At 38.7% G+C, this 25,343-nt stretch overlaps 1 protein-coding gene across 11 annotated transcripts in view; it reads left to right on the top strand.

Annotated features, from left to right (window-relative positions):
* Positions 1-25,343, top strand: part of LOC105488099 (IQ motif containing H) — a 257,039-nt gene that overhangs the window by 108,590 nt on the left and 123,106 nt on the right. For all 11 annotated transcript variants that reach the window (XM_071101152.1, XM_071101156.1, XM_071101155.1 and 8 more), the window contains 4 exons: positions 6,805-6,881; positions 9,289-9,327; positions 22,084-22,635; positions 23,344-23,410. In XM_071101152.1, the coding sequence (XP_070957253.1) occupies positions 6,805-6,881; positions 9,289-9,327; positions 22,084-22,635; positions 23,344-23,410 (735 nt within the window). The remainder of the gene's footprint in view (positions 1-6,804; positions 6,882-9,288; positions 9,328-22,083; positions 22,636-23,343; positions 23,411-25,343) is intronic.

Below are 25,343 nucleotides of genomic sequence, written 5' to 3'. Positions count from 1 at the left end.
CTGCCATTCATTTTTTTCACGTTTCCTGCTGAGTATGCACAAGTATTTTTCTTGGTCAATAGGAGTGGAATAGGTCATGGGGTAGGTGAACATTCAACTTTAGGAAGTAATGCCAAATTGTCTTTTAAAGTCATTGCATCAATTTACATTTCTACCTTCAGTGTATAAGATACTCTGTGAATTCACATCCTTGCCAACTCTTACTATAGTTATTATATCTTCCTAGTAAATAGGAATTTTTATCATTGCACATTCTCCTTCATTATCTCTATAATTGCTTTTTAGCATAAATAGCTTTTTGTCTGTTAATATAGCCACTTCAGCTTCCTTTTGGTTATTGTTAACCTGGTATATCTTTTCTCTTTTTTTTAACTTTTAATCTTTCTGTAGCCATATGTTTTAAGTCTGTCTTTTATAAAGAGTATATAGCTGAATTTTTAAAAATTCATTCTGACCATCATTATCCATTTAGCATTTACTGCATTTACAGTTCTTCTAATTACTAATATATTTTGATGTATTTCTTCCATCTAGTCTATTTCTGTTTGTGCCCTGCCCTTTTTGTTGCTATTTCATTTTCTTTCCTTTATTGTCTTCTTTTGAATAGATTATTTTTCCTCATTATACTTTTATTCCTCTATTATTTTGGAATTGATACATTCCTTTTCTATTCTTATTGTGATTAGTTTATTTTCACATGCATATATTACTTATCAAAGTCTACAGTTAATAAATATCTGTACTTTTTCCTTTAACAATATAAAAACCTCAGAACATTTTAACTCCATCTCCCTCCTGATGTAGAATCTATTTTTCTTATGTATTTTAGTTGTATCTTTTAAAAAAATCCCACAAGACATTATTGTTAATGTTTTTATGTAATCAATATTTGTTACATTAGCCAACAGATTTGTCCCTGTCTTTGCTCTTCATTCATTCTTGCATCTCAGAGTTTCAATACTGCATTCATTTCCAGCTCCCTAAATTATATTCTTTAAATTTCCACTAGTACAAGCCTGTTTCTACTTGTGGTAAACTCTGTCAACTTTTATTTGCCTCAAAATGTGTTTATGTTCTGACTTTTGAAAGTTATCTTGTCAGCACATTCAATATATTATTTCATTGTTTTCTAGCAATTATATCTGCTATTGAGGAGCCTGTGGACTATTGAGGAGTCAGTGGTAAATAGTGGCTAAAATTGTGGATGAAAACAATTTGTCTTTTGTTTCCTCTCTAGCTGAAATAAGTTCTTTTTATCCTTGGTGTTCTACAGGTTCATTGTGATGCATCTAGGCATCTAGGTCTTTTTATTTATCCTGCTTTGTATTTATTGGGATTCTTGAATCTGTAGACTAATGTCTTTCATCACTTCTTAGCAATCTCATCCATTATTTATATGCATTTAATAGAAAACAAGAACATCCCAGTACTTTGGGAGGCTGAGGCGGGCAGATCACGAGGTCAAGAGTTCAAGACCAGCCTGACCAAACTGGTAAAACCCCATCTCTACTAAATATACAAAAATTAGCCAGGTGTGGTGGTGCACACCTGTAATCCCAGCTACTCAGGAGGCTGAGGCAGGAGAATCACTTGAACCCTGGAGGCGGAGATTGCAGTGAGGCGAGATCATGCCACTGCAATCCAGCCTGAGTGACAGAGTGAGACTCCGTCTCAAAAAAATAATAAAAAAAAAAGAAAACAAGAGCAATTGATAATAAGTGACCTAAGCCTAATTAAACACAAGAAGACAGAAAAAAAAGCAGTAAACTAGAAAAAAAAAATGAAAGGAAATAATGAAAATAAAAGCAGACATTAAGAAAGTAAAAACAAAAAATGACCCAAAAGAATTAAAAATTGGCTTCTTTTTATTATTATTTATTTATTTATTTATTTATTTATTTATTTATTTATTTATTTTGAGACAGAGTCTCACTCTGTAGCCAAAGCTGGAGTGCAGTGGCACGATCTCAACTCACTGCAATTTCTGCCTCCAGGGCTCAAGCGATTCTCGTGCCTCAGCCTCCCGAGTAGCTGGGACTACAGGTGCGTGCCACCACGCCTGGCTAATTTTTTTGTATTTTAGTAGAGAGAGGGTTTTACCATGTTGCCCAGGGTGGTCTCGAACTCCTGAAGTCAGGCAATCCGCCCACCTTGCCCTCCCAAAATGCTGGGATTACAGGCATGAGCCACTGCGCCCAGTCAAAAATTGGCTTCTTTAAAATAACATAAAACAGGCAGATCTCTGACAATAATGATAAAGAGAGGAAAAATAGAAGACACAAGTCAACACTATTAAAATGAAAAAAGTTCACTAACTATAGATACAGTAGAATTTTTTTAAAAATCATAGTAGGGTAACTTTATGCCAATACATTTTAAAATATGAAATGAAAAATTTCCTAGAAAAATGTAAACTACCAAAAATAACTTGAGAAAAAATAACAAACTTAAAACAATATCATTAGATAATTTGAACTGGTAGTCAAAAATCTCTGTCTTTTAAACACACACACACACAGACACACACTCACATACTCTAATATGCCAGAGGGGAGAAGGCCTCAGGCCTTTTACAGGCAAGTTTTACCAACCTTAACAGGTCAGTTAATTCTTTTTATACTATTCCATAGGGGGAAAAAAAGAGGAAAAGCTTGTAAACTGATTTTATGGAGCTATTATAACTTTGCTACCAAAATTGAAAAAGCACAGTACAAGAAAAAATATACATAGATCAATCTTATTTAGGAACATAGAGGCAAAGATTCTAAATAAACATTAAAGTGTTCATCATAATCAAGGAAAAATGTAAGGAAAGTTCAACATCAGAAATATTTAGCAATATAGTTCACCATATTAACATATTCAAAAAGAAAAAACCTCATGATCTCAATATATACCAAAGGAAAAGAAATCATTCAATACTATTAAACATTAATGATAAGGGGAAATCCTCTGGATGGAGTAGAATAGAAGAGAATTTTCTGAACCTGATTGTTGTTATCAACCAAAGCCCTAGAGCAAAAAATACTCCTAGTAGGGAAACTTTTGTAGCATTGCTTTTCTATTTATCCATTAAAAGCAGAGACAAGCCAAGGATGCTCTTTGTTGCCACCATTTTTGTACTGAGGTCCTAGCACATGCAATAAGACAAAGTATGGAAGGAAGAGAAGAGGGAAGGAGGAAGAGAAGGGGACAGGTAGTACTAGTCAGGAATGCATATAATTATAAATATCAGAAAACTACCAGTGGCCTAAACAATGAGGAGTTTGTTTCATACACAAGAAATTGGGAAGTGAGGAGCCTAGGGATGGTGGTATTGATCAGCAGGGTTGTCATGGTGTTCTTTTTTTATTTTGTTTTGTTTTATTATTATACTTTAAGTTCTAGGGTACATGTGCACAGTGTGCAGGTTTGTTACATATGTATACATGTGCCATGTTGGTGTGCTGCACCCATTAACTCGTCATTTACATTAGGTATATCTCCTAATGCTATCCCTCCTCCCTGTCCCCTCCCCACAATAGGCCCTGGTGTGTGATGTTCCCCTTCCTGTGTCCAAGTGATCTCATTGTTCAATTCCCACCTATGAGTGAGAACATGCGGTGTTTGGTTTTCTGTCCTTGCGATAGTTTGCTGAGAATGATGGTTTCCAGCTGCATCCATGTCCCTGCAAAGGACACAAACTCATCCTTTTTTATGGCTGCATAGTATTCCATGGTATATATGTGCCACATTTTCTTAATCCAGTCTGTCACTGATGGGGGGTTGATTCCAAGTCTTTGCTATTGTGAATAGTGCTGCAGTAAACATACATGTGCATGTGTCTTTATAGCAGCGTGATTTATAATCCTTTGGGTATATACCCAGTAATGGGATGGCTGGGTCAAATGATATTTCTAGTTATAGATCCTTGAGGAATCGCCACACTGTTTTCCACAATGGTTTAACTAGTTTACAGTCCCACCAACAGTGTAAAAGCATTCCTATTTCTCCACATCATCTTCAGCACCTGTTATTTCCTGATTTTTTTAATGATTGCCATTCTAACTGGTGTGCGATAGTATCTCATTGTGGTTTTGATTTACATTTCTCTGATGGCGAGTGATGATGAGCATTTGTTCATGTGTCTGTTGGCTGTATGAATGTCTTCTTTTGAGAAGTGTCTGTTCATATCCTTTGCCTACTTTTTGATGGGGTTGTTTGCTTTTTTCTTGTAAATTTGTTTGAGTTCTTTGTAGGTTCTGGATATTAGCCCTGTTCTTTCTACTTTACCCTCTTTGGTTCGATTTCATCCTCATGCTTGCCACCTCATGGCCATAAAATGGTTTCTGCAGCCCTGGGCCTTACATACACATTCCAGGCCAGATCAAGGGGAAAACAGCGGTGTCAGTGTCTTCCCAGAAGCCTTGGGGTGAACTTTCCCTTACATTTCACTGCTCACTGTTAGCTACAAGAAAGGCTGGGAAAGTGGATGTCCAGGGATAGGGTTAGAGCTAACATTAGGATTATAGACATACTTATACTAAATAAATACTTAGAATGATGTTATACTTATTCTAATCCATTCACGGAAATTCTGTTCTTCCTTGTTGGATTTAAGTATATATATTTAATATTTGAGGCATACTAAAAACTTATTTATTGTTTATCTTGTTAAAATTTAACTGCATGTTCTTTTAAAAACAATTTTTTTTCTAATCTGACAATGCTAGGAGTTGGGCATATTGTCACTCTGAAAAAACTGGGGCTCTAAAATTAGTAATAACTGGCTGGGCGCGGTGGCTCATGCCTGTAATACCAGCACTTTGGGATACCAAGGCGGGCGGATCACAAGGTCAGGAGATTGAGACCATCCTGTCTAACATGGTGAAATCCCGTCTCTACCAAAAAATACAACAAAAAAATTAGCCGGGTGTGGTGGCGGGCGCCTGTAGTCCCAGCTACTCGGGAGGCTGAGGCAGGAGAATGGCTTGAACCCGGGAGGCAGAGCTTGCAGTGAGCCGAGATCATGCCACTGCACTCCAGCCCAGGCGAGAGAGTGAGACTCCGTCTCAAAAAAAAAAAATAATAGTAATAACTACCACAGAAGCATACAAGTTTGTCCAGAAAGACAAGGAGTTTTTCCTCTACGTTAACTCTGGCAAAATTTACCAAACAGATTTTTCCAGCAAGGAAATTGAGTAGCAAAATAGGCAGTGCATTAGGATACAGTTTTGTAAACATGCAGACACGTTCTTCAAATGCATGTGTCTCATAAAATCCAAGGCTACAAGAAATTATAATTTAGTGATAGCATTTCTGCAGACAACTAAGAAAATTCTTATTGATATCATTAACTGTGGATTAGCCATGTGAAATTACTTATCCTTGAGATCTTTATCCTACCAAATTATATTAAAATTTTACTAAAATCCTTTAAAAGTTATGCCCACTTGAAAATTTCTCAGCTGCTATTTTGTTTGAACATGAGAATTTAGCCATAAATCTCACTTGTCTGAAGAACCTGAAAGCTAAACAAAAATTGTACTGAGTCTGCAGACAATAGGAATAACAAATTTTACTGGTGAATCTGTGGAGTCAAAGCAGGCTGAACACAGGATGTGGACTTACCTTCAGAAGTGGGAGAGCAAACTCCAAAGTGGACACCAGGGAAGGAGAGCATAGAACTGAAGGCAAAAACTATAGCCTTAAAATGGGGTCTTCATACACTACTGGCCAGGGGAGAGTGAGGACTTCAAGTCACAGGGAAGCTTGCCGGAAGCCAGGGAAACCAGAGGAGTGTAAAAATGAGTTGATCAAATGCAACAAATAAATCCCTTTTGTGAAGGTGAGTTTCACTGAAAAGGCTCTGCAATTTTTCCGACTTTTTAAAAAAGAGCTGAAGATATTCCTTGCAGCTCAGTTGAGGCAGTCTAAGAGAACCAAGTCCTTAAAGTGAGATTCTAAATTATGTATTGATATCCTTTACTAGTGTGCTGTTTTTGATCAATATCTGTCAATTCCTTCTAAGATTGTTATAGAAAACTGACAGAAAAGGGGGTTGAGCTGAAGGAATTGAGCTGAAAGAAGCCTCACTTCTTTTATTCAATTAACCATTTAAATAAATTATTTGTTCTCTGTCTTGGGAAGAGTATTATAAGGATTCTTCTCCCCTGAGAATGTCAGACGTGGGCTTTTGGTAAAGGGCAGTCAGGTTTGCTGCCAGGCAGTAGGAGAGATGTGATTGAGACAGCATTGTCTAGCATGTGGGCCCATTCTTCCTCAACCGTGGACTAGGTGTGTTCTCTAAAAGTTGCTGCTTATAGACTTAACTAATTTCAAAAATAATCTTTATGATGCTTTTCACTTGTATCACTTCCCTCAGTCATTTACATTTTTTAGAATCTTTTTTTTTACACAATAAAATAGTCCATATGTAGCTATGTTAAATCACCTTTTACATGAACCTGGGAATCTGGCTATTTAAAGAAATCTTCTAACAAAGCATTCTATAAGACAGATATTACTCTCCAATTTGCCTGCTTTTGAAATGTACCTGCTTTTAAAATTTGCCCTTTTATCTAGGCAGTTTGCATAAGGCGGGCTGACCTTATATTCTAATAGAACTGTTGCCCTCCCATGCTCTTGGCTTCCTTTTGAAGTCAGTGATCATAGCTGTTTCACTGAATGATTCAGAAAGAAATGTAGTGAGTGCACAGTGGGTGACAGAGCCATTTGACTTTCAAGGTACAAACCCAATAGCATCCAACCAGTGACTCAGCCTCTTCTTCTGGAAAAGATAACATGTACTGTCTTCATCCACAGCCACTTTCACTGTACCTCGGGAACCACCGCCACCTCCAGCAGAGGTGAAGTTCTTTCCCAAGAAACACAGTTTAAAGGTATTCATATTCCTCACTACAGAAAGAAAATTGTTCTTATTTACAACATTTTCGGTGAGATTTTTGGTGATTTACATATGTTATTGAGTTGTACCTTCAACCTAGAAATAAGTGCTATTTCAGCTGTTGCTGGTATGCATTTGACTTTCAAAAGGGGAATTGTACAAGTCAACTCTAGCATAATGTTATTGGTGGAGTCTAAAAAATTCAATCATGTTGCATCATTGCAAGATTAACTAAATGACTGGGTCAACTTCTAATACTAACTGGTCAGGAGTCCAGTAGCTATTGCTTTGTATCCAAATTTGTATGGTATAGGATGTCTTATTGTGAGGTTCTACTGTATTTCACTTGTCTTTAAATACAGTTTAAAAAGGCAAGATCTTCAAATATAGAATACCTTAATGAAGCAGGGGAAAGAATTCTGCATTATTATTATTATTATTATTATTATTATTATTATTATTTTGAGACAGAGTCTCACTCTGTCACCCAGGCTGGAGTGCAGTGGCACAATGTCGACTCACTGCAACCTCTGCCTCCTGGGTTCAAGTGATTCTCATGTCTCAGACTCCCAGGAAGCTGGGATTACAGGTGCCTACCATCATGCCCGGCAAATTTTTGTATTTTTAGTGGAGACGGGGGGTTTCACCATTTTGGCCAGGGTGGTCTCAAACTCCTGACCTCAAGTCACCCATCTGCCTCGGCCTCCCAAAGTGCTGGGATTATAGGCATGAGCCACCACGCCTGGCTTTTTTTTTTTAATCATCATGTGGCACTTCCTTTTCTTTTTCTTTTTCTTTTTTTTTTTTTTTGAGATGGAGTCTTGCTCTGTTACCCAGGCTGGCGCAATCTCAGCTCACTGCAACCCCTGCCTCCCAGATTCAAGCGATTCTCATGCCTCAGCATCCCTAGTATCTGGGATTACAGGCATGTACCACCACTCCCGGCTAATTTTTTGTATTTTTAGTGAAGACAGGGTTTCTCTATGTTGGCCAGGCTAGTCTCGAACTCCTGGCCTCAAGTGGTCCACCTGCCTTGGCCTCCCAAAATGCTGGGTTTGTGGGCATGAGCCACCACACCAAATTCTGTATTCTTTAACATTAACTCCTCACAGTACAATCTAATTCATTCTTATGGAGAGTCCCCCAGTTTCAATGTGCTGGACTTTTGTACCTTGCTTTCTTATGTTTATGGGCTGCAGATAGACTTGTGATTTTTGAAACTTTTCGCCACAGAAAGGAGACAGCTGGTGCTGTCTTTTTCTGGCTTACCTTATGTGGAAAGTGGTCATGTTTTCAGCTGCTCTCATAAGAAAAAAGGAGAAATTGAAGAGTGGCACAAGAGAAATTAATCCTAGACTGCTACCTGCTCTTCCCAGACTTTCATCTTTCAATACTGAAATCATCAAGAGGTTTCACTGTATTTTCAGCACTGGTGGGCTGTGTCCCCTTAAGAGATTTCCAGGCTATTTATGTAGCAGCATGTCATGTGACACCCCAGTTGCCATGGCAAATATTTGTGTTTCATGAAAAATGTGAGTAAAGAAAATCAATGTAAATGGCCAAATCCCAAGACAGACAGGCCTTCAGGCGAGTGTTTGGCCTGCACCATTATTGTTTCAAATTCAGCTGTTTAACAGGCTGTGAGAAGGCCATGGGCTAATGTGCATAATAGGAACAGGCGGAGGCACCTGTTTTGATTCTCACCCTGTTGGAGTGCTCAGGTCCCACAGTTTTATAGATAACAGATCTACAGGTAATACAAATATTATGACTAGGTTGTAGCCAGTAAATGGTTTACCTCGAAAAAATAGTTTTAAATAATGACATATTTTCTGAATGCTAATGAGCCCTGGCTTTAATTTCCTCTATTGACTTCACAAAGCTCTCCCCGACTGCTGGAAACAGTAATATTTAATGACTTTTTCCTGTGGTCCGAGATTGGTACAGCATTTCTAAACTGACTCTTCAATGGTAAATGTAATTTTTCATATATTTTGTGGGAAGTGTCCTGGGCATGGAAGTTAAAAGGAAGAAGAAGGACTTCAGTGTGCCACGCCTCGTGATAGAGCCAGTACAGACCTTTGATCAGACTCCACCACAAAGCAGTGTGGTGCCACACTAGTGTCCCCTAGAAGTGGGATTTGGCTTCTGATTATAGTTGTTTTTGTAAATATTTGCTTAGTCAAACTCTTCAAAGCAAACGGGGCTTGGCAAACAGAGCATTGTTGTCAGTGTGGGAAAGGTCTTTCTAATTATTAGCTCCTGCCTGTGTGGAAAGAGAGAACAGGCTGACCCAGCAGGGAAAGTGGGGAAAGGAGTGAGGCCCTGAGCCTTCTATTTGTTTTGTAAAATTGCCCATGAGAGTCGTTTTGATTTAAACTGTGTCTCATTCTTCATTGTAGGGGAAAAGCAGAAGGCCAAGAGGACATCATGATAGGAAGGTCTGTAATTTGTGTGACTAGTTTTAATTTAGGGTCTGTCACCTGATGTCCCTTCCTTTTGCTGCAGGGCAAAAGTATGGGCGACTGCTTGACAGCTGGAGATGGCAACAAAAGTTCGTGCTTCTTTTTTTTTTTTTTTTTTCCACCACCATATCAAATTTATTATTCCAATGGCACTAGTACAGCTGGAGGTGCTCATGGTGACACCGCACAGGACTTCCTGCCTGCTAGAAATCATCTACCCGCTTGTTCCTTTCTCCTTTCCGGGGCAAAAGCCACTACGGGCCATTTACCCAAATAAACCTCTTAATGCGTTTGTTAAAATTTATTTGGACATCTGAGTTTCCCTCTGAAGAAATGGAAAAAGTGTTGGGTGTCCCATCCCACCTCCCCCTCCCTGACCAGCCCGGTAAAAGTCCCTGCTAAGAGGGCGTGTCTGCTGCCTCTGGACTCTGCAAATAAATATCGCTTCTTCTTTTATAAAAGAAATTAGATCATGGTTTCAGAGAAAAAAATTTTTAAAAAAACATGGTTCATTTAAAGTGAAAACCCTTTTTTGCCTTCTTTTGGGACTGAATTACTTCTCAGGCTTCAGTCCAAATGACTTAGCATCCTTAAAATTTGGCTGAATCACATCGTCTTCAACCTCAATCACAGATTTTCACCTTTTAAAAGTACACTGAAAAAGAAATAAAATGTGAAAAATAAATGCAGTTGTTCCCCAGCACGTGCTTGTATGTGTGCATGCTTATAGGATGCACACACACATGCAGCATATTGCGTGTATGCTGTAGTACAGATGGGATTTAGAGTTAAGCTAATCCTAACAACTAAGGTAACAAAAATATTGGAAAAACGAAATAGCCCCCACAATATGGCAAGTACATGCCAGCAAGGAACATTCCAGAAGGTCATGCATGGGTAATAAAAGTCCTGAACTTGAAGTAGGAATGCACCGGATTCTCCTTTGAGCAAGTCACTTTACTTCTCTGCTCTTCACTTTCCTCCTCTGACAAATGAGGACAATACCTTCCTTCACATAGGGTTGCTGCAAGGATCAGATGCGTTAATGTGTGTGAAAGTGTTTTGGAAAAGTACTTGTTATCATGACTCATTGGTCCATTATTAAGAGCATCTTCTAGGCCTCCCTTTCTTGGTGATCTTCTTATCAGTAAGAATTTCACGGGGATCTTAGCCATCTGCTTTCAAGGAAAAAGAGCCCGCCTTTGGGGTCACATTTTATTCCTGCAGAGCTGTGCCTAGATAGAGCTGTATTTACATCAATGATTATATACAGTCCCTCTGTACCTAGACAGATTGCTCCTTAGTAAACTAATCAGTGCAATTAGATCCTTCGTCTTGCTTCCTTTGACGTCTTCCTGTGAGAAAAGTGTGAGCTTGATTCTGCAGGTTAAAAACAGGATGTGTTTACAAACACTAAGGCATTATTTATCTGGAATATTTGTAACTGCTAATGTTGACTGAGCACGTCCTGCATGCATGGTACTAAGCATCTTTCATACCCAGTGAACCCTCATAGCAGGCAGAACCTATGTGCTGCAGTTGTCCCCAGGCCCACTCAGTTGGCAAAAGGGTGCAAAGGATCCAGCTGACAGAGTGAAGCTCCAGAGTTTGTGCTCTCTGCACGTTCCAGGTTATGAATGCTTCCACGTGGGTCAATTTTTCAAATACTATTACTACGGCTCACAAATAGTGTTACTACGGCTGCCACTGCTGCTGCTACTGCTACTTGCAGCTAACATGTACTGAGTGCTTACTCTTTGCCGGGCTCTGTTCCTAATGTCTTAAGTGGATTATCTCACTTAGTTTTCACAGGATTTCTGTGCAGTAGGCACTATTATCATTCAATTAGTCATCCAATTAGTAAATGACAGAGCCAGCATACAACACTGGACTATGTAACTACCAGAGCCCCAAAGCATTGGGGAAATTTTTATAAATCTCAGTCATTTTTTACAGAAACATATTACACTTAATACATTTCCAAAATATATTACATTTCTGCCTAACTAATATAATGTAATATTTTCTCTATTCAATATCATGTATACAGGTAATCAGTTTCTGTGTCCTTGACTGTTTCCTTCAATAACAGACAGCAGTGATCACCTTTGTTGCTGTGTCTGCTTTCATCAGCTCCGACTTTAACAGCCTTTTCTATCATACAGCTCAGTTAACCAAATCCAGTTTAAGAAGTTGAATAAGTTTAAGTCATTCAGGCTCTACACAGGATCCGAAGAATAAAATAAAAAATGATAGTAGAGTTTGTCATAGTTATTTCGATAAATCCGAGGCATCTTTATTTTCAAGAATCTAGTTCAAAGGTTTGAGGTTGTTAAAATTTTCCTGTCAGCAAATAAATCTTTTTATTTAAGGCAAGCATAAAAATTATGTTAAGATTCACTTAATTTTAATTTATATTTTGATAATAAAAATCTATTTTATGGATAAAACAAGCAAACAAATATTTATTCTACTATAGGAGTACAGACCAAATTCATGAGTGCGTTTGCTTCTGGGAACAGGGAGAAAGAGGAAGGAGAGTGAAAAGAAATACAGAGAGGATGTTAACTTTGTATATATATAACATACACACATATATGCACACACCACACACACACACACACATTTATATATATACAGCAAAGAAGACGAAAAATTAAACAAAAATGTGTCCGTGGTAGTTTTTTATATTATTCTCTATACTTCTCTGTGTGTTTAAAACTTTTCCAAAACATTTCCAAATAAAAAAAAATGCAAATGGAAGAAAAATATAATAGAAAATCCTATTTCCCAAGCCATCCCTCCATTGTAAAATTTATTTTGGTGTAGAAAGAATAGGTTTGGGTGATAACATTGTAATCTCAAATTTGGGATCTCACTTCTCTTAGTCATTCTTTTCAATTGTTACTTTCTTTAGTATTTTCCTAACATATACTTCTGATCCTCTCATTAGAAAACTGTAATTATTTTATGGGTGAGTCAGCTGAAATATTTTAATCAGGCAATATGTGTGACATTAAACATATCACTGTGCCTATCAGCTCTCATTTCCCCCTATCTGTATACAAAGAAGATTGCATCCAATCGGTATTTTTAAGGGGCTTCCATATCCTCCCCCTACAACCCCAGGGAATCCTCACCCCACAGCCCAAGAGAAAGAAGAGAAGCAAGAGCTCCTATCAGTGAGGGGCTGTAGGCCCCTATATCCACAACACCTGGGTTTTCTATTTTACCTCTTTACCATCAAACTATATAGTATTTGAACAAAATGTTCGAGGCTTTAAAATGTATGCTTTCAAAACCACTAGATGATATCTAGCGGCAGTTTTGGCTTTAACATGTCGTATCTGGTGGGGGAATAAGCCTACTTCTTAAAGGGCACAGGGTGCCTCCCTGGTTCACTTTGCTCCCAACACAATTTAGTCTCCTTTCTTATCTTGCCCTAAAGGGTTGGAGAGAGGGCAGGTCTTAAGAGAATTAGAGCTCTGCAACCTGGTGATACAAAATGAGATTCAAAAGCAAGTCCAAAGCTATTTTTTTCTCTTTTAGACTCATTTTCTCTCATAAAACCTCATTTAACTTATCATCTTAAAGGAAGAAGAGAAAAGAAAAATCCAGACATGAAAAAAAAACAAAAAACAAAAAAACCTGTTGGAATCTTTTTTAAAAAACACAAACCTTGATTTTTTTATTTTTTATTTTTTTGTTAATGGAGTCTTGCTCTCTTACCCAGGCTGGAGTGCAGTGGCGCAATCTCGGCTCACTGCCACCTCTGCCTCCTAAGTTCAAGTGATTCTCCTGCCTCAGCCTCCTAAGTAAGTAGGACTAGAGGTGTGCACCACCACACCCAGCTAATTTTTATTTATTTATTTATTTTTAGTAGAAATGGCGTTTCCCCGTGTTGGTCAGGCTGGTCTCGAACTCCTGACCTCAAATGATCTGCCCACCTCAACCTCCCAAAGTGCTGGGATTACAGGCGTGAGCCACCGTGCCCAGCCTAATTTTTATTTTTTCAACTTTTAGGTTCAGAAGTGCATATGCAGGTTTGTTACATAGGTATTAATAAGTTGTGTGTCATGGGGATTTGGTGTACAGATTATTTCATCACCCAGGTAATAAGCATAGTACCCAATAGGTCGTTTTTGGATCCTCACCCTCTTCCCAGCCTCCACCCTCAAGTAGGCCCCTGTGTCATTCCCTTCTTTGTGTCCACGTGTACTCAATGTTTAGCTCCCACTTATAAGTGAGAACATGCAGTATTTGGTTTTCTGTTCCTGTGTTATTTTCCCTAGGATAATAGCCTCCAGCTCCATCCATGTTGCTTCAAATAATATGACCTCTTTCTTTTCTGTGGCTGCATAGTATTCCATGGTATATGTGTACCACATCGTCTTTAACCAGTCTACTGTTGATGGTAATTTAGATTGATTCCATGTCTTTGCTATTGTGAATAGTGCTGCAGTGAACATAACACATGCATGTGTCTTTACAGTAGAATGATTTATAGTCCTTTGGGTATATCCCAATAATGGGATTGCTGGGTCGAATGGTAATTCTGTTTTAAGTTCTTTGAGAAGTCACTAAACTGCTTTCTACAATGGCTGAACTAATTTACATTCCCACTGGCAGTGTATAAGCATTCCCTTTTCTCTGCAACCTCACCAGCATCTGTTATTTTTTGACCTTTTATAATGGTCGTTCTGACTGGTGTGAGATGGTATCTCATTGTGGTTTTGATTTGCATGTAGAATCTTTTAAAAACAGTTACCATTTTCTGTAATTCATTAGAAATTGCCATCCTCACCTATGCATTTTCATCATTAAACTTTCCAAATCAATTGAAATTATATAGTTTTATTTGCCAAATAATTTTTTCGGAATTCTTGCAAAACAATTTTTCTTGTAATTACCGAGAAAAGCTATAAGGATTGTGTTTACTACTCTTCATAGCATTGTCTAACTGAACATTTTTATTACATGTGATTAATAATTTCACTTATATACAACAGAAAAAAGGTTAAATTATCAGCCAACAAGATAACCTTTATTTTTTCACTTTATCTCTTTCATTGATCAAATTGTGACCTGATCATTCATAGAAAATTTGGAAAATTCAGAAAAGAGAAAAAAGTATAGAAGGATTTTTTCCCCATATCACAATCCTTTGGTACTATTTAAACTTTGGCATATTCTTTGTTGGTATTATACTGTATATTCAACTGTAATTTTACTCTTTTCATCTAACAATTTATCATAAACTTTTACATATATGATTTTAAATTCATAAAACATTTTTAGTGGCTTTATAATATTCTTTATTAAAGATATACCATAATTTTCTTATTCATCCTATTGCTTGACATTAAATCATAAATGTTACATTATTAATAAACAATTGTTGTTGTTTTTGTTTTGAGATGCGGTCTCTCTCTGTCACCTAGTCTGGAGTACAGTGGCATGATCGTGGCTCACTGCAGCCTTGACCTGCCGGGGCTCAAGCAATCCTCCCACCTCACCCTCCTGAGTCGCTGGGACTATAGGCATGTGCCACCACGCCCAGCTAATTTTTTTTTTTTTTTTTTTTTGCATTTCTTTGTAGAGATGGGGTTTTACCATGTTGCCCAGGCTGGTCTTGAACTCCTGGGCTCAAGCGATCCACCTGCCTTGACCTCCCAAAGTGCTGGGATTACAGGCATGAGCCACCACACCTGGCCTGTGGAACTTCTTGATCGAAGGGTATGGACATTTTTGTATCTCAGTAGCCAAACTTTGCATTAGTGCTCCAAAACTCAAGCTACAAGTTTGCAGATAACTTGTGTGAACATGGAACAGCTTTGTACTGTGAACCCAGTCCAACTGGCTATAAGCTTAAATTTTAGTATTCATTCGTACTTTCATTCATTCATTCATACATTCATACATTCATTCATTCAACTAATCCTTTTTGACCTTTACCATGTGCCAGGCAGTGTACTAGATAGGCACTGGGGACACAGCAATGAACAAAGCAAACCTAGTCCTTGCCCTCTTGAGATTTATATTCTAGTGAGAGAGGCAATAATCAGATACTGAATATAACATCAAAGAGTGAGATAAGTGCTATGAAGAAAAATAAACCAGAATACATATGTAGGTATAGAAGCCATGCGCGGTGGCTCACGCCTGTAATCCCAGCACTTTGGGAGGTCGTGGCCGGCAGATCACTTGAGGTCAGGAGTTCAAGACCAGCCTGGACAACATGGTGAAACCCCATCTCTACTAAAAATACAAAAATTAGCTGGGCGTGGTGCCGCATGCCTGTAATCCTGGCTGCTTGGGAAGCTGAGGCAGGAGAATCACTTGAACCTGGGAGGTAGAGGTTGCAGCAAACAGAGATTGTACCACTGCACTCCAGCCTGGGCAACAGAGGAAGACTCTGTCTCAAAAACAAAACAAGAACACGTATATAGGTATAGAGAGTATGACAAGGTAGAGCTCTGTAGAAATTCTGCAAGTATTCTTTAGTGATCTGTGATCAAGGAACTTACTAGACCCACATTTTTCTCAGGAAAATTGGAATGTCAAGCTTTACTTTGGTGATAATAGCAGTCCTTTTTGAGGTTTGCTCTTTTTCCTATACATGTCGAGAAAATGATGATGTGTTTTTGCTCAGAGATCTGGGAATCCAGGCTGCTTTTGATTCCCATCCTGTCAGGCTTCCTGTCCACATCCCCAGCAGGTTCAAGCCATCCATCATCATTGTCCCCAGTGGAGACTCCAATTTCTTGGAGAATATTAGAGGTGTAACAGAAAAGATGAAATCAATGCAGCATTAAAATGAAATGTGTCTGCAGAAGGAAATTTCACATTTGACTGAAAATAGACCATCTATTTAGAAAATCTTCTTGATTGTGTTCTGTTTGATCTTCAACCAGATTTTGATCCATCGTGTGTTTTTGTTCCATGAGGATGCATCAAAGGGCAGGGATTTTTCTCCTCAGGAAGTGTTTCAGAGTTCAGGAAGACTCATTTGAATAAAGATACCTTTCAAAGCAATTGCAGAAATTATTTCTAGAAAATTGCTGCTGATCTGAGTGGCCTTTGCACTCAAGTCTCTTCTTTTATATGTCTCTGCTCAATGAGTTCTGTTTTTGCCTTTTATTCTTTGTAAAGGTTAAGGACTCTGACTTTCACTTTTAACTGGCACTTACAGATTACTTAGACAATTTCTTGGTACTAAGAACTGAGAGCCATTGACTTGCAGACCCCAGAATACTGGAATATCACTCTTTGGGGTTCTCTTCTCATGACCACCTTTACCAATAGGTGGTGTGGGCAGCCGTTCATCTATTTTGATTTCAGAGTTACTAGAAGGAGTTTTCTATCTAAAAAATAGAATAGGAAAAAAAAAAATCCCCCAGGTCTTTTTCATGGTGCATAAAGTGATGCCATTGGAGATAGTTGCCTTTGATTTGATGGCTTTACTGGCTCCAGAAGTTTATTAAAAAGCCAGTACCCCTGAAGGGGTGACACATTAAGTCAGAGAGGCATAGGTATCAAAATTAGAAGTGCCTTGAGTGATCTCTTAATGGAAACTGAAACCCACGGAATTGGTTTCCCAAGGCCACAGAGGAAGGTGGTAACAGACTAGATTCTGGGTCTTCTTGCTTCTGATACACCACACCATGTTATGTTCATTAGCACATGGATAGGAATTAGTTTAACAAATTGCTTTCCAGCCTATCAAATAAGAAAAAATGAGCTGAGTGCAGTGGCTCATGCCTGTAACCCCAGCACTTTGGGAGGCTGGGGTGGGTGGATCGCTTGAGGCCAGGAGTTCAAGACCAGCCTGGGGAAGATAGCGAGACCCCTATCTCTACCAAAAAAAAAAAGTACAGAAATTAGATGGGCGTCATGATGTGTGCCGGTAGTTCCACCTACTCGGGAAGCTGAGGTGGGAGGATCACTTGTGCCCAGGAGTTTGAGGCTGCAGCGGGCTATGATCATACCACTGCACTCCAGCCTGGATGACACAGGGAGACCTTGTCTCTAAAAATAATAATTATCATTCAGTTTTTTAAAAAGCAAAAGAAAAAACCAGCAGATCAAGGCCAGGTTGGCTCTGACATACAAGGTGGTAGAAGGAAGGCTAAGAAGAGCACAGCTTAGTAAGGGTCCATATGGAGAGTTCTAGACAGTTTAGGCTGTGGGCACTGGTGGTATGGGGGCAGGGGTCAGCACGGGGTAGGGTGTGGAAGAAAAAGCACCCGATGGGAAGGAAGAGGGGCTGATGAAAGGAAATGGAAGAGTAGCAAAGACACACTTCTTATAGCACTTATTCTCCTTCCTTTGGTTATATATGGATTTGGGTTGTTTAGGAACAGAATTTTGTCATATAGTAACAAAAATACTGTCTTGGAAATTAAGAAGATCCACCAACTAGCTTTGTGATTTTGGGCAAGTCATTTAACCTCTCTGAGCCTCAGTTTCCTTCTCTATAGTAAAAACCACATTGACTAGGGTTAAGGCACTGTTAAAGGTTCTTGACACATACTGTAATCATCACAGCAGCTCTGCAGGGACCTCTCATTTTTACAGATAAGGAAAATTTAGGTTCAGAGGGTGTAGTAACTTGCCCAAGAGTATGTAGCACATATTGGCAAAGCTTGGATTTGAACCCAGGTTAGTTGGACTTAAGGCCAAGGCTAATTTCCCTGGGCCCATAATAACCTATTGAGAAAAAGGCAAGGCCAGTGACCTTCAAGTTCCCTCGTCCTCTAAAATTCAGGCCTGTGACTATGCTGAATTCCAGACCCCTGATTAGGTGAGCTACTCTCTCTGAATATCATGTACATATTTTGAACAGTTCTAGCCAGCTGAGGTCCTGATGTTTATTCTATAGGAAGCTCAACACATTGTGGACCCTGAACACAATTTAAAAGCAGGGTCAGACAAATAGCATCCCTGGTCTTTGGGAAAGAATAAGGACTCCATCTCTGAGGGACATTCCATTTACATTCTAAATCCAAACTCACATTTAGAGCCATAAGGTGTAGGAAGAACTTACTCTTTTTCACACAGTGCAATTGCCTGGGCTAATTACTAATGGATATATTTGGGTATTTGAGAAACTGAACATTGGCTTTTAGTTTCAGAAGGAATTTAGTCTATCCTTCTAGGTAATGGAATGATTATCGTTCTCTAAAGATGATATCCATGTGGTATTATCCCAAATACTTGGCCATTTGCCACTATGAGATCCTGCTTGTATCTGATTATGGATCCAGTTTAACGCCACACCCACATACTGTCCACATAAATGAAAAGAACATTTTTCATAAAGACATTTGTCTTAGAAATGTGATTTTCTTTGTAGTGGTTATTTCTAAATTTTATTTATTTATTTATTTGAGAGACAGGGTCTCAATCTGTCACCCAGTCTGGAGTGCAGTGGTGTGATTATAGCTCACTGCAGCCTCAAACTCTTGGGCTCAAGCGATCCTCTCACCTCGGCCTTCCAAGTAGCTGGGACTACAGGTGTGCGCCACCACACCCAGCTAGTATTTCTGAATTTCAGAATGCAACACTGGGTCTATCTTTTTTGCTTAACATCTGTGACCTACTAACATATGTAATCATCATCCTGCTTTCCTGTTTTTTGTTTTGGATTTAGAATTTTGCCTAAAGAACTGCTCCAGAAACTCTCAAAGTTATCTGATGAGCGATTACACTTTGCAAACGAAGAACATTTCCCAGCTAGTTAGTTAGAGCAAGATGCCAATAATTAGGCCACAGGTTTGGACTTTGTGTGGGCCAGTTAGTACATACAGGCATCTTGCAAAGGTATGATTGTGACCCAAGAAGGACCAGGTGAGAATACAGTGTTTTGACAGAAATCCTTCTTGGCTAGAAGGAAACAAAAATTGCCTTAAAGTCAGTAATATCATATTGGGATTACAGCACGTCTTTAAAAAGGAAGGAAAGGGAGAGGGAGGAAGGGAAAAAGAAAGAGAGAGAAAGGAGAGGGAAGGGAAAAGAAGGAAGGAAGGGAAGGAGGGAGGAAGGAAAGAGAAAGAAGGAGGAAGGAAAGAAGGGAGGGGAAAAGAAAAAGGAAAGAAAGAAGAAAGAAAGCCAACAAATAATAGTGGACAAGTTCACGGAGATAAATAATAAAGAATAACAGAAGGAGCCCGAACCTGAAGCATGGCGTGACCTTTAATCAGGGCTCTTATTCCTAGCCAGCTTTGAAGCAGCTTTGTCTTTACCTGCTCAATGGATCTCACAATGCTGATGCACGGCTTTAATTTGGAAAGCCTTTCTCTTGAGAGGCGTGTCTTTTCTTGCTCCAAGTCTAAAGTGCTCCCAAGTGTGGCGTTCCCTGTGACAGATGTACTACAGTTATGCTTTAGCTGACTGCAAACCCATAGCTTCCCAGTGCCTGAGTGGTCTGTTTGATGTCCAGGAGTGTGTTTCCTTTGAGAGCAGGTCTTTGCTGGAATATCCTCCAAGAAGGTAGAAAGGTGTCATCCCTTTGTCTAAAACAGCCACTGATAAATTTCGCTCCCACTGCCATGCAAGCCTGTTCTTTCAGAAGGTCTAAAATGCATTTGCTGATGTACATAATCCTAGACCCACCCCATGGAAAGGCACTGTCTGAGAGAGATGTGAGTCCTCTCCTTTCTCAACTTCTCCCAAGGTTGTCCCATTTTCATAGATGGCCCTAATTCCACATGTCTCACTGTGAATATAAGAAGTTTCAGAAATACTTGAGTATTGCCAAGGAGACAAGATTCTCTGGCAAATCTCCCATCCATAGCTTTGCTTCTTATAGAAGTCTCAGAGTCCTGTTGACTGCATCACACGTGACTGGCAGGACGAACCAGCTCCATACACATCCATCTGTGATTATTTTGCATGGCTATTTCTCACTGATGAAGCACTGTCATTCTTCTCTGAATTCTAATTCCTACTAGCAGAGACCGTTCCTGAAGGGAGGAAGAAATGTGGCCATAGAGGCCATTTCTGTTGGAACATGTGCCACTTGTTTTCCACCAGGAGTGGCAGCCTCTCCTGCCAGCACTGGTGGCTGCTGAAGGAGGCATTACTTCTCCAACTTTCTCTTGCCCATCCAAGAGAAGGAATTTATTTTCATCTACCAAATAGCTTGCATTCTCTTCTGGCACCCTGATTAGATCAGAAAGGGATAGAAGCTTGGCAAGAAGACTTTTTCCCTCATTTTTATGCCTTATAACAACTCAAGTTAAAAGTACACAAAAAGCTCACTGCTGTTTAAAGTGTGCTTCTAAAGTAAAAGGAAATGTGCACTTTTGGACTTAACACTTGTTTTTCAGCATTTTTACTTGAGATGGCAGTCTAATTAATTATTCCGCCCCCCAGGACCGGAGAAAAGAAAATGCGTGAATAATCTGATGTAATAATACTCAACTCAGTGCTGTGGCATAATCGTTATGGATAAATTGCTGGGGGGTTTTTCTTTTGGGTTTTTTGAAAACTCTTCAAAATGCAAAGAGTAATTATAACCCTACAGTTTGGTAAAGATGGGCTTATACATCTGAGAACGCTGACATATTGAAAACAATCTATTCCTTACATCCCTAAGCAAGAAGAAACAATTATCACAGTAAATTAATACCGGGTTTACTGACGAGAACTCACGGTCTGAAAATCTGTATGCTCCGTCTCCCCCAACCCCTCCAAGCCATTAGGAACATGTACATCATGAGCAGAGTGTCTATGTCTTCAGTAGAATAGGTTCTGAGAATTGAAATGTAGTGGATACAGAGTGGACATTGACACAACACAATTTCCCTTTCCTTTTTGTTAAGGGGGGGTGACATGTACTGCTATTGTCATCTAAACAACCTCTGATTTGATTTTTTAAATAGCATTTATTATATTTAACATAGGAAGTGTAAAGAACAAAAAAAATTGCTCAGCATCCGATTCTTAGAAATTTGCCAAATACAAATAAAAGTATTTTCGTAGCTTAAAATGTCAATACAGATGGGAACAAAATGAAAAGCAAATGCTCCCTTGGTTTTGTTATCAGATTTGTGATTCTAATCCACCTGGGACAGCCCCAGATATGTTCCTAAGAAGATAGCAGACTTAAGAATAAAAGAACACATGTCAAGAGAACCCTAAGAATGACAAAGGTGATAACATATAACATAATGTTCCTTGTAAAAATGACCTCTGGATATTAAGAGAAGATGACAGAAGAACTATAAAATGCTAAAAAGTGATATCTTTTATGAAGTCAGAAACAACTTTTAACGGGCACATTTGAAGTTATCCAAAGGAATGCAAAGAAAGGCTTCACCCTGTTTTTCAGACTGGTGGATAAGTTATGATCACAGAATCAGCAACACGCTTCTCAGACCATGCGTGCATGTGTAAAAAATCACAGAGATTGGGGGTCAGGTGACTGTATCAAAGTAAACTAAATGTGTAACTTTTTATGACCAGTTTCCTTGAACAATTTTATAACACTTTTATAAAAATGTTAATAGATTTGAGTGATCTCTAAGATATCCATCTGGTAATGAGTTTTAATGATATATACTAGCCAGACCTTCATATTATGATATGTGTGTGTTAAATCAGTACTAGGATTCATATCTTCCCACCATTGAATGCTAAATGATAATGTGGTAGTGTGTGTCTTGACCACTCACTTAAAGGTGATCATAATATCTTTCCCTTCTGAAATATATTCCTTTTTTTCCACAGGCCGTGAAAGTGACACCACCTTCGAGAGCCCGGAAATCACTGTGGGATTATGACTTTTTAATTTATGATGGTGTCGTAGACAGTACAGCCCCAGACTTCTTAGCATTCAAGGAACATTTTAGCTTAGCTTGGGGAGGTATTTTTTCTCTCTTGGAACACGTTGAGAAGTTTCTCAGGAACTATGCAATACCAGAAGTCAAAATAAAAGGGAATAATTTGGTGGCCCTCCTTCCAGAGTTTGAGCTGAAGAATAAACTTACCAGATATGACCTTCTGTCAGTGTTAGAGGACCCAGCTCATGTCCAAATGCTGATAAATCTTCCAGGGCAAAGGTACAAGGGCCAAGATGGAAATTCGGAGGCCGCCATGAAGATCCAAGCCACATGGAAATGCTACAAAGCGAGAAAATTCTTCCTCATTTATCGCCAGCAGAAGTGGGCATCAGGTGTGATTGCCATTGCTTGGCTGTTACATTGCCATAAGACTCGACTGAAGAAGATACTAAAGGAATCACGTCAGAGACACCTGGAGAATTTCCGCATTCGAGCCAAGGTGCACAAGGCTGCCAGCTGTTAAGGCAGACCTCTTTTTCTAAACATTTCGTGCTTGAGCGGTTGCAATAAGTTGTCTCTTTATCTTCCCTTTCTGTTTCCAACTACCCTCCTCGCCTCAGACTCCCTCGCCTTTCTCTCCCCTCAATGTATGATGCACAAACCCCACATTTGTTTGTGCATCATATTTTAGCCCTAATCAGGAATCTGGCTTTCGTGCCTGCAAAATCTGTTGCAATTTTTCTATAGGAAAAAAAAAAAAGTCCCTTCACTTTGACTGTGGTAGTTCTGTCAGAAAATCAATGTTTTAACTGCATTACTTTTTCTCCCTATATATACCTTCTGGCACTTTAATTTGCTCAGAAAAAAAAGATCCTCTCTTGTCTCCATTGCTGTCACCACTTTGTCAGAAAGTATTTAAGTTTGCAGACAGCCTTTTAATTAGTGCTCACAATTTCATTTATGTTTGCTTTCTCTTTTTTTCATTCATATTCTGTTAATTAAGTGAGCTGCCTCTAATCTTCCCCTGCCAGTAGCATCATGTAGCCACCTAATTAAATTAATTGGGGAAGATGTTTTAAGTATGTAATTAAATCAATTAATATAATTTATGCCTGGCTTAACTGTACAGTGGAAAAACAGCTGAAGTTTGACTAGATGAATCCACTACAGCTTCCTGTCACTGATCAATGCTCTTCTTGATTTTTAGCATCTGGCAGCCAACTGGAATCGCATCAGGACCTCCAGGAGGACTATTATCCATATCCCATCATTAGGTATAACACTTTTGCCTGCAAATCTATCAGCAACCTCTATTACCCACCACATTATGGCTCCTTGATTGAGTTCAAGGAAGGCCCCTTGTTTTATTCAAATTGGTCTCGGCAGGAAAATGTTCTCGACATGATGAGAGTAATAACACAGGGCCCTCGCTCGAAACGGCGTTTAATTTGGGGATTAAGCAAATAAAGTCATTATGTGGGGGCTGCTATTCAGTGGAGAGGTGATTTGCTGTAATTCGCTTTCATCTGTATGAAATGAACTAAAAAGTTGTATTTTTCCCCCTGAAATAACAGATAATGTTTTCGATCTTCTTTAATGATAGAAGAATACAGGCTTGTATGTGTTGTTGCTGTTACGCCAATAAGCCAGGATATTGCTTGTACACTGTTTTTAATCAAATGTGCAGTCAAAATGATAAGCTACATTCTCTGAAATTATTTAGTTCTAATTACGAGCAGATGGGATGCTTTATTTGCACCTAGGGCGCCTGAGCAAAAGGAAATGCTGTGTGAACAAGAATAATTAAGAAGTTGAATAGTGTTTTTTGCGCTTAAATAATCTACAGTTTCATGTTAATTAGCACTAATGTAATTATTTAATTACATTTATGAATTGGGGAACTTAAAAGCTGTTGTCTGAAACACACTGGTAAAAAAAGGTATGCCAAAATGACATTGGGAATTTCAGAAATTTGCACTGGAGTTTCTTTTAAAACATGAGCTACTGTTAACATGTTTGGGATTTGTTTGCTTCCTTATTTTGTTTTGTTTTGTTTTGCATCTCACTAGTGTGTTAAACTTCCTTGGTGAGGTCAGATTTCCTAAGCTGACTTGCTAGAGTTTTGACAAGCAGCACAACCCATTGAATCTCTTTGTTACATCCATATTAGCTCTTTGTTAAAGTCTTTTAAGTAGAGCAATGCATTAAGTGATCTGTTGTAATAGAATTCTGGATTGCAATTTATTCATATTCATATGTGAGTATAACCAGTTTGTGTACTTATGTGTAGTGTAGAAACATAACACATTTGAACAGTAATATGAAAAGAAAAAAAAATTTTAATTATTATACAAATATAATTATTTTTAGATTAGTAAAATATCAATAATAAAATAAGGCAATCTTTTCTAGATTCTGGAGTACTTAGATCTAAGTACTTACAGAAAGTTAAGAAAATACTTGCATTGCACAGAGCCTTTTAGTTTTGGTCTTCTTCATGGCTCATGAAAGAAATTTGTTTCTTAGGATCTAAGTGAGATAAGACAGATGTGAATTTCATTCTAAGTTGGGCTTTTTTTTGGTGAGACTACTTGTACACACAAGATTATTTCACACACACACAGAAATTGCACTTGTAATTGATTGCAACCAAAGAGGCTAATTGCAGACCCAATTAGTTGACTTGAGCCCTTCGAATAAGGTGCAAGAGCCTTTGCTTCTGCAACTAATTGTGGACCAGACCTAATATTATACGGGAAATCTTGTTTTGCTTTCTCTATACAGGGCCCCCACTTTGCAAAGTTGCTTAGCACAAAGATGTGATAGGCACAAACTTCTTTACTCCTACACTCCCACCTCTGACCCTCCTAAAAACTTCCATGCAGTCTGCTCTGCAGAGAAGCTTGATACAAAGGAGTCTCCAAAGAAGGAAAAATTTGAAAGTAAGCATTATGTAAACTGGGTAATAAAAAAAATTTGAGTGAATCTATCTTAAAATTTCAAAAGAGCTTACTGAATATAAATTAAGTGGGAGTTCCCAGCACTTTGGGAGGATTGCTTGAGGCCAGCAGTTCAAGACTAGGCTGAACAACATAGTGAGACCCTGTTTTAAAAAATTTCAAAAATTGGCCAGGCATGGTGGCGCAGGCCTGTAGTCCTTCTGCTGGGAAGGCTAAGGCGGGAAGATCACTTGAACCCAGGAGTTTG

Source organism: Macaca nemestrina, chromosome 7 (assembly GCF_043159975.1).
Source record: "Macaca nemestrina isolate mMacNem1 chromosome 7, mMacNem.hap1, whole genome shotgun sequence".
In the NCBI taxonomy this organism is placed as follows: domain Eukaryota; kingdom Metazoa; phylum Chordata; class Mammalia; order Primates; family Cercopithecidae; genus Macaca; species Macaca nemestrina.
This window is presented reverse-complemented; position numbering and strand designations above follow the sequence as displayed.